This window comes from Bison bison, unplaced genomic scaffold (genome assembly GCF_000754665.1).
Source record: "Bison bison bison isolate TAMUID 2011002044 unplaced genomic scaffold, Bison_UMD1.0 scf7180017864317, whole genome shotgun sequence".
Lineage (NCBI taxonomy): Eukaryota > Metazoa > Chordata > Mammalia > Artiodactyla > Bovidae > Bison > Bison bison.
The window spans coordinates 7,441,401-7,451,295 of NW_011494889.1; the positions used below are offsets into that span (position 1 = coordinate 7,441,401).

Genomic DNA, 9,895 nt, shown 5'->3' on the forward strand with positions numbered 1-9,895 from the left:
AAATAAAACATTTAATATTGGACATTAACTACTTAAGAAGCATGCTCAGCTCAAGCTTTAATGTATTTTAGGTCATTATTCTCCGGTATTTAACAATTCTTCTCTGCTGTTGACCTGTTAGTTTCTTACTCCCTGAAGGAAATATTTTATCACAGTTATTATTTATTGACATAAACAGTATGGTGGAATTGCAAATATTTCTATTTTTTTAAAAAGCAAATTCAAATCCATATTTTAGCTGAGGCCACATATTTTGGGGCCTATTTTTATTAAAATTTTTTTTCTCCTGGAGTTGCTTTCCAACGTTGTGTTAGTTTCTACTGCACAGCAAAGTGGAAATGAACGCATTTCTGAGCTGGAACTGAGAGCAGGCCTTGCTTAACCTTGGGCTTCCCTGGTGGCTCAGTTGGTAAAGAATCCGCTTGCAATGCAGGAGACCTGGGTTCAATCCCTGGGTTGGGAAGATCCCCTGGAAGAGGGCATGGCAACCCGCTCCAGTATGCTTTCCTGGAGAATCGCCATTGACAGAGGAGCCTGGCTGGCTGTAGTCCATGGGGTCGCAGAGTTGGACATGACTGATCCATTAAACACACACTTGCTTAACCTTAGCTTTTCCCTTGGCCTTGACAAGATAGAAACTTTTCACACTTCCCACTGTAGGAACAAAGTATAATCCTCTTTGGAAGGATCTTCCTTTCGGGGAAACTATCAAAGAGACAAGCTTGAGAGGGCTCAGCAGTTCTCTGGGTTCAGAATCCATAAGGAAGTAGTAGCTGCCTGCCTCTAATCTACTTCTTGCAATGCACAGCATGGAGCATTCATCTTTATTAGCACAGACTTCTGCACACTGAGAACAGAGTCAGTACCTGGGTGATGAGAACTTCGGGAGCAGATAATGGGAGAGAAAAGACCACTGTCCCTCAGTGTATTTGGCATCCTTTCTACAGGTAAGACCAGTTGCTTTACCAGATTGGAGTTGGTAGTCTATTAAAAACCTATTTAGATTTGGGGGAAAGCTCCCCTTTGGTTTCTGTCCTTGAGAACAGATGAGTTGTAGATCATTCCTAGTTAGCAGAGTGAACAGGCATTGACCATTGTTACTTTTTGACTGCATCACGCGGCATGCAGGATCTTAGTTCCCCAGCCAGGGCCTGAACCTGCACCCTCTGCAGTGGAAGCGCAGTCTTACCCACTGACCAGAGAGCCCTAGCCACCACTTGTGAAGTTTTTGTTTGTGGAGGGACTAGGTACAAAATGAAGATGAGGGAAGGGTTACCTTGGAGGTGCAGAGAAGAAGAGGTTTGCAAGAAGCTAGGAGCACAGTCACCCAGGGTTGGTGCTAGACGGGCAGTGTGTGTTCAAGGATAGTGGGGGCCATTCCCCCACAGGTGTCTCCCCTGCACTCCTGGCGGAGACAAGAGGGCATATTCTCCCTCCCCAGCTTTGCCTCCATCCCCTAGAAGTCGGGGCTGGCATTGCTGGGAGCATGTGTGGTTATGCTTTGACAGTTAAGGAGCTGGTCCATGGACCTGAAGTTCAGCAGGAATACAGGAGAGTAAAAGTACAGGCAAATTCAAGAGGAATATACAATGGAGAAGGGCGCACAATGTCTCTGCAGAGCAGACGTGATTCTTGGGTTTAACAAATAACGTCCCTATTGGGTGTAAGAGAGACTACAGAATGCACTGTTCCAACGCGGGGAACAGAGCCAGGTGCTTCTAGACGGGGGGTGTGTTCAGGGGGCGCCCTATCCTTATCCCTACCCGTCTAGAAGCACCTGTAATCTGTAAATGGAGTGTAGCTTTTAAAACTGTATAAACAAAAAAGTAAAAAATTTAAATAAAAATAGTACAGCCCCCCACCCCCACCCCCCACACACAAATATATAACATTTGCAGTCTTCTGGAGGTCAGAAAGCACTATAAAACATTTCTTATAAAAGTATTTTTTAATAAATTGATGTATTTCAATGTTGTTAACACGATAGCCCAATGCTATATCAAGGTAGCAAAAGTGAAGATTCCTGGTATTTTTTCATATAAACACTATGAATGACAGTACATTTGCATTCAAATTCACAAGAAATAATCTTCAGGTTCATGAAGATTCTCCAACTGCTGTAACACCTTTCAAACAGTGAAGATGTGTATTGACTGGGTAGACAAGGAAAGTCTAATGACTGAGCTGCACGCTAAACCATACTGAAGGGAAGGGCTACAATGGCAGTATGGCCAATTTGCTGAACAGAACCCAAGCCTTTTAAACTTAGTCATTGAAAGAAAATACAGCATGTATCAAAATTACAGAGTATCTTATAGAAATGGAGCCATAAGACGACACACAGATGAGAGCCCTGAAGCAGTGAAAATGTTTCTACCCGTTTTGTGATGGAAAGAAGCCATGTATACAGAGGCCCGCAGCTGTCTGTAGGGTTGAATCTCCTCATACACACAATGCTATCAATTGGTGAAAACCAGAATTCCCTGCTCTGTACAAATGCTGGTGAAGGTAACTTGCACTATTGCTGTGGGTCAGAGCAACAGTGGGCTGGATTTCAGGCATCAAGTGGAGGCTCTCTTTACTGCTGCATCACTGCCTTCTACCACTCCACAGGCCACGCTTTCCAAAACTGATGCCCACTTCTTAGGGTTGAAAAGAGAAAAAAAATGAAACCAAAGGGCACTGAGAACAAACAGCAGAAACCAGCAGCTCCTGGCCCTCTTTAACACTATTACTGTCCAACCCACCATGAGAAATGTATCACTTGGTTACAGCTACAAAGAGAACATCTGATGCCATCGTATCACATGTATCTTAATGACCTGGTTTTTTATACAGGATTTTTCTTAACAAAAATCAGGTTGAGAACAAGAGGCTTTTCCTTCAAGGGCAAGGGAAAGTGGCTAAATGCTAGTTAATTAAATTCATCCTCAATTTTGAACTGCAGTGAACAAACGGACTTAAATGAGATTTTCTAAAGACACTTATTTTCTCAACCTCAAGTACAATTAGACTGCCAACAATCTCATGTCCAGAATTTTATGGGCTGATTCTACGATAATTGGCCTTTTAGGCCATTATTTATTTTTACTAAGACCCTTTACACTATTTTTAAACCCCAGTTGCTGCAGATGAAAACAAATACAACAAAATCACAATAAAATCATTTGTGTGCTGAGGTGCTGGAATCTGGATGAGCAAAGGTAGAAGGTTCCTGGCTACTCACCAAGAAGTGCCTCAACAATGGCCACTCCTTCGTGGGTGTCAGCAGCACAGACTTGAAATCATGTATATTTGAATGGACAAGAAGAAAACTGGAATCCACCAAATTATTTTTTTAAAATATCCCAAGCAACTGCACTAAACATTTATCACTAACCTGAGTTTTAGGTTAGGATAGGACTCTTCTTTGAGTGAACTGATTCACTATCAGAGTCTTTGCATTTTATTCTCAATTTCACTTTTAGACCTGAACCGAGTCAACGTCTCATAACAATCATATATTCCTTTCTGGCCCATCTCCTAAAACAAGTGCTCTGCCCCTCTCAAAGAACTGAGAATAACTCATAAAGGCTTTCCTCTCCAGAAGCAGAACAGTCAAAAGCGTGATTAGGTTAAGTGGCTTCATTTTCCTCAGGTCAAACCCAAGGTCTATTTTCCCTATGAACAGGGTGTGCTTTATTTGATAAAACGACTCAAAATCAGCTTATGGAAAAGTTAAAAATGTAGTTTACTGAAAGATATGTATCTTTACAAAGAGTAATAGCAAACAATCCCATCTAGAAGTTTAAATAAATGTAGATGATTTTAAAACTAACAATATATATAAAGCTGAAGTCACTGCCTTGGATAATTTATACACTGCATCCAATATTTTATACAGGACATTCATTCTTAAGGCAGAAAAATTGAATCTGACATGTAATGACTTGGCTCTTACATCCAAGGGTCAAACTGGGAGTAGACGTGAGCAGACAGACTCCTTGCTAATGAGGACCTATCTGCGGTGACAACTTCGTTCTTAGAGTAGGTTATGTAAGACACACACATTTGGGAGAACAGAAAAAGACGAAGTCTAAGACACATAAATATGTGTTTTCCACACGAGGTCAATGTGACTAGGCTTTCTATTACGAGGTGAAACTACTCCCATAACAAACTAACAAACTTCAACATAGTCTTTCTGGTAGGGAACATAAAACGCTTAAAATATCCAAGTATTCACTTTTTTGGAAAGTGTTCATTTAGACTCTAGTTTTCAAGATGTAGTATAAAAGGTAGCCTGAATAGTTAAAAGCAGTTGAATGTCAACTCACACTGCTACTCAGAAGGCTACCACTAAGGATACTCCTGCCCCACGTACAAAATCCTGTGCGGGGAGGAAATCGATATATACTAAAATAAAAATGAAGCCCCCCAACCAATGCATGTGCAAAAACACTTGTTACCAGCAAGAGTATCTTTAACGAAAAACATCTTACAGAATCAGAGGCATCAAAGCCAGACTGACACGAGAGTGCACCACCCTGTGGAGGTGGACGGATATCTGGGATGAAAGCAACCGTTCAGTGGGAACCTTGGGAGATGTGCTACTCGGAGTGGAAGGCGCGCTAAGAGCACCCGGGCTCGGGCACCTCTCACGCAGACCAAGGTCCTGAGCCCTTAGGGCTGTGTGTGCTCCTTCACCTCTGTGCATCCTGGTGCCCAAAGGGTAACAAGAACAAAGACAAACCTAAAAGACAATTCTTAAGCAGGTCATGGTGACGGTAACTGTATAAGTACCTTCCTCTGTGCCTATGACGTATGCCGTAGCTCGGGCAAGGGTCAGAAGTGTACAAAGATCACCTGCCTAAGTTCTGAAGACATGATTTTCTTCTTTCATGGTGGCAGAAGTCCATGCAAGATTTGTAAACAGTGATACAAAATACTGTAAACATAACTTAACAGAGCTTGTATAAAACAGAAGAAGTAAATCCAAATTTACAAGTGGGTAAAAAAAACAGAGGGCAGCTTCATACAAAGTTCTCCCTCCTGCGCCAAGTGATTTCTTTGTTTTGTTTTGTTTTTGATTACAAATATAATCCTGAGCTGAAAAACTGGGATTTGGGGGAGAGCCATCTTTGCATACAAAATATCCAAAGGACGTTTATTCTTTTACTTTTCTCTAGTGATAGTCAACTGCCACAGACAGTTCTGAATGTGTGACTTTGGAGACATTTATAGTTTGGTGTGGCGCCCAGGTCTGGAGCCCGCGGTGGTGCTGGCCATGGAAGCCGAGGCTGCAGCGTCCTCTGCTTCCTCCAGTTCGTCCTGGAGCTCCTGGCTGACACTGGACTGCAGGGCTGCGGGCGTGAGCCACTCCTTTGGGAGGCAACTCTGTAGAAAAGGTATACAGGAGCTGAAGTAGGCAAGCCGATTGATCCAGCGAGGAATCTCTTTCCCACAGAGAATCTACAGGGGAGAAGCAGCGTAGCATTAGGTGAGTGATTGAGGTTATCTGGTCCGCTGCCAAGGAGTGGAGGGTCAGGGAGGCAGGCGGGTATGTAGAAAAGCCACTGCTCCGTGTCCTTTGGTGCTATTTCCAACCTTTGATGACAAGCCGCTCCCTAACTCAGAAGCCTGGGGTCTCCCTATTGTCAGCTCCGTCCCTTCCTTTCTGAAGAACTTTGCTAAGCTGCTTATTTTTTACATCTATAAAATCAAGCTAATTCCATTTAGTTCCTTTCTTTCTTTGCTCTTTGCAACTGCTTGGGGATGTTTGTAGAAGTATTTTGAACACAGAAGAAAAGACGTGTGAAAGAAGATATTAGTCAAGTACCAGGAGCGCCAGGCAGTTCTCATCCTTATCCTCAAAACTTGTAAGCCCCATCTTTTTCCAACTGCAAATAGTATGAACTAGGTCTTCTATAATACTAACTTTATTACCCTCCTTTCCTTCCACAGCCGAAACTGGGCTTAACTAGGCCATGCTTTATTGTCCCTGTGGTGGTGTTGCCTCCAACCATGTCAAAGATTATAATCATTGTAATAATGATAATTATGATCCAGAAGTGAAGTGTCAGCTAGTTTAGCTTCGTTGGTTTTAAAGTATCTTATGTCCAAAAATTAGCTAAAATGTAAATAAGCTGGCACCTGTAATCAAGCAATGTGACACTTTAGCCCTCTGCCTTAATGGCTTCATTTAAACACTATGTCTCTGTCTTAACCGAGGGTGGTCTCTCTGGGGGGAAAGTAGAAAGTTTTGATCATTTTTTATTACACTGCCTGGAAGCCCTGAGAGGCAGACAGTACTTAAACATACTTCAAGAATGTGCATGAAGTACATCTGGGGGAAAGCTGAGCAATGACCTTATATTATTCCATTCCTATCTGTTTATTCTAAAAAACACAGGCAAACAAGTATTCCATTATATTTTACACCCAAGACATAATTAGGGGGATTTGTATATTTGAAGGTTACCACAGAAGTGGTGACTAGGAATAGTTAGGTTAATATAATAAGCAATTGTTGACTATCCAAGTGTTTTTCTTCATTCTCCTTCCTAAATCCTGATTTTATTTCTCTATGTATGAATGTACTTTATGGAAAGCTGACTTCATCTCAACATCCAGAGCTGGCTAGATTAACCTAAAACAGAGTTCTGTAAACTAAAGCCATCTGTTTTTATAAATAAAAATTTTACTGTAACACAGCCATGCCCCTTCATTTTTTTTATGGCCTACGCTTCTTAGGCTACCATGGCAGAGACAGAATGGAATCCAGGAATAGTTGTCCACAGGCCTAAAATATTTACTATATGACTCTTTCAGGAAATGTGTGCAGATCCTCGATCAAGCCAATGTCTTTTATTAACCTTTGAGTCAAGATTCGTAAGTAGGTCATTGAGCACTGTAACTTGAATTCTTAAAATGAAATAAACTGTAGATAATAGGGTATCTGTGATACTTGTTTTAATTATGTATACATATCTAGATCATGATGTAAAATATATTTCTTACTGTGGAAAGTGATCAAAAAATATTTGATTCACATAACAAAATTACTTTTGCATTTAAGCATCAATTTGGTAATCTCTCTTTCTAGGAATTTACTGAAAAGAGGTATGAACAGGGTTACTAATTACAGCACTGTTTGTAATAGCCAAAGACTAAAAATAACCCAAATGTCATTAATAGGAAACTGACATTTTGGCACATCCAAACAAGGAGTATCATTCAGCTGTTACAGAATAAACTCCATGCTACAATGTGAAGTGAAAAAAAAAAGTAGAGAAACGTATGTATAGGATGCTCCCCAAATGTAATGGTGGACAGGCACAGATTAAGTATCCACATTCCCATTCTAAAAGGGAGAACATGGAAGGAAGGAAGGAATTATTAGTCCTAAGCAATTTCAAAATCTGACTGGGCGACCTCCATTAGGTTTCAAGGTTTGGGACTAATCCTCTGTGGTCCTCAGTTCTGTTGTCTGGGCCCATGAAATCATCCTTTCTCACCAGCCTGTTTCCTGCCTATAGAATCTGAGAATCCAAGAGTCATCTTTCATTTTGTCCTTTCTCTGTCCCTTTTATTCCAAGCTGGCAGTGTTTCTACTAACGTAACAACCTCAAAAATGTTGAGTCTCCTGTGTACATCATGGGACTCACTCTACGAGGTATGAGGTTCCTCTGTAGATCTCTCCTGGAAGATTCCATTTCTACTCCTGATTTCCCGAGATGGTTTAAAGGATCCAGGAGTCGAATCTTTAATCTCTTCAGCAGCAGTTACCCAGTCACACCCTTGGGGCTTCTCTCTACAATATGCTTTCCTAACAGAAAAGCCCCTACTTTTACCATCTTTTCCACCTGGACATGCCAAACAATTCCAAATCATTAAGTTCTGACTCCTGTGTCGCTGAACTTTTCTTTCTTTATTTTATCTTTCTTTGTTCATTTCTTTTTTTCCGTCTGTGCATAAGCAGAAAGAATACCTTGAACACTTTGCTTGGAAATCTCATCAGCTAAATATTCAAGTTTAATGTTTACAGTTAGTTCTGCTTTCCACAAAACTGCTGGACAAAATTCAGCTAAGCTTCCTGTCACTATATAACAAAGATTTCCTTTCCTCTAATTTCCAATAACATGTTCCTTATTTCCTTCTGAGCCCTCACCAGCAGCACCTTTAATATCTGTATATTCAGTATTTCTGCTCTGTTCAAGGTAATCCAGGTTTTTTCTATCAAACTCCTCATTATTGCTCCAGCCTTTACCAATCACCTAATTCTAAAACCACCTGCACATTGGTAAAGGTATTGTTATAGTGGCCCATCTCCAGGTACCAACATCTGTACTGGTTCCCTGTGGCAACTTTAACAAACTATCAGAAACTCAGTGGCTAAAACAATTCAATATTTTCTCTTACAGTTCTAAAGGCCAAGGAAGAAGGGTGGAGGGGAGTGGATATTGAGAAGTTAGAAAGCTATGAACACATTTTGTTTTTTCTTTCTCCCACATTTGACTGTGGAACCATGAAAAGACTTTATAAACACAAAATTAAACAAAAAAGCACCGCCCAAGCAAAAAGATCAATGAAACAAGGACCCTGTGTAGAAAACTGGTGGCATAACCACACAAGAAAAAAATTATTTCAACTAACTACAAAACACTGTTACTTTTATTGAGCCATACTCTAATAAAAACAGAACTGCAAAAAGCTTCTACTTTTCAGTAGTCATATTGCTGGTGGCAGTGGTTATACTATTACTCTAAGGTTGTGGCTCAGACGGTAAAGCGTCTGTCTACAATGTGGGAGACCCGGGTTCGATCCCTGGGTTGGGAAGAGCCCCTGGAGAAGGAAATGGTAAGCCACTCCAGTACTCTTGCCTGGAAAATCCCATGGACAGACAAGCCTGGTAGGCTACAGTCCATGGGGTCGCAAAGAGTCGGACATGACTGAGCGACTTCACTTTCACTTTCAAGGTTGTTTTAGGTATAAAGGGATTAAAATGAATGGGTAATTATGTTGTTGTTGAGAAATGGGATTTGATACCTGGCATAGCAAAATACAGATATACTATTGATAAGGTTAAGTAAAAATCCTATAGCCTGAATTTTAAGTAGAAACATCACTATGAAATTGTAAAAAAGTCCTAGCTCTGTCTACTGCAGGGGGAAAAAAAAAAAACCTAGAAACTATCACCAACGCACTAGCAAGGAGCAACCCTAATGCCCAGATTAAGATTTCTCAAAATTTATGGAGAAGGCAATGGCACCCCACTCCAGTACTCTTGCCTGGAAAATCCCATGGATGGAGGAGCCTTGAAGGCTGCAGTCCATGGGGTCGCTGAGGGTCAGACAGGACTGGGCGACTTCACTTTTACTTTTCACTTTCCTGCTTTGGAGAAGGAAATGGTAACCCACTCCAGTGTTCTTGCCTGGAGAATCCCAGGGGCGGCGGAGCCTGGTGGACTGCTGACTATGGGGTCGCAGAGAGTCGGACATGACTGAAGTGACTTAGCAGCAAATATTTACTAGAAGGAAACAGTTCTGAGGTAGGAAATACATAGATGAGCCTGTAATATTTCATTATACCAAAACCCAAGAAGGCTATTAAAGATGAACAAGGTCAGGGTGGGATGAACTGGGACTGACATATATATACTACTATGTATACAACAGATCGGAGAAGGCAATGGCACCCCACTCCAGTACTCTTGCCTGGAAAATCCCATGGACGCAGGAGCCTGGTAGGCTGCAGGCCATGGGGTCGCTGAGGGTCGGACACGACTGAGCGACCACTTTCATTTTTCACTTCCCTGCATTGGAGAAGGAAATGGCAACCAGTGTTCTTGCCTGGAGAATCCCAGGGACGGGGGAGCCTGGTGGGCTGCCATCTATGGGGTCACACAGAGTCGGAC

The 9,895-nt window shown here is 41.6% G+C and overlaps 1 protein-coding gene across 3 annotated transcripts in view; it reads right to left on the reverse strand.

The window, feature by feature from the left end:
• Positions 1-5,119: 5,119 nt before the first annotated feature.
• Positions 5,120-9,895, reverse strand: part of DESI2 (desumoylating isopeptidase 2) — a 42,976-nt gene continuing 38,200 nt past the window's right edge. For all 3 annotated transcript variants that reach the window (XM_010852905.1, XM_010852906.1, XM_010852904.1), the window contains exon 5: positions 5,120-5,451. In XM_010852905.1, the coding sequence (XP_010851207.1) occupies positions 5,218-5,451 (234 nt within the window). In that variant the 3' untranslated portion in view covers positions 5,120-5,217. The remainder of the gene's footprint in view (positions 5,452-9,895) is intronic.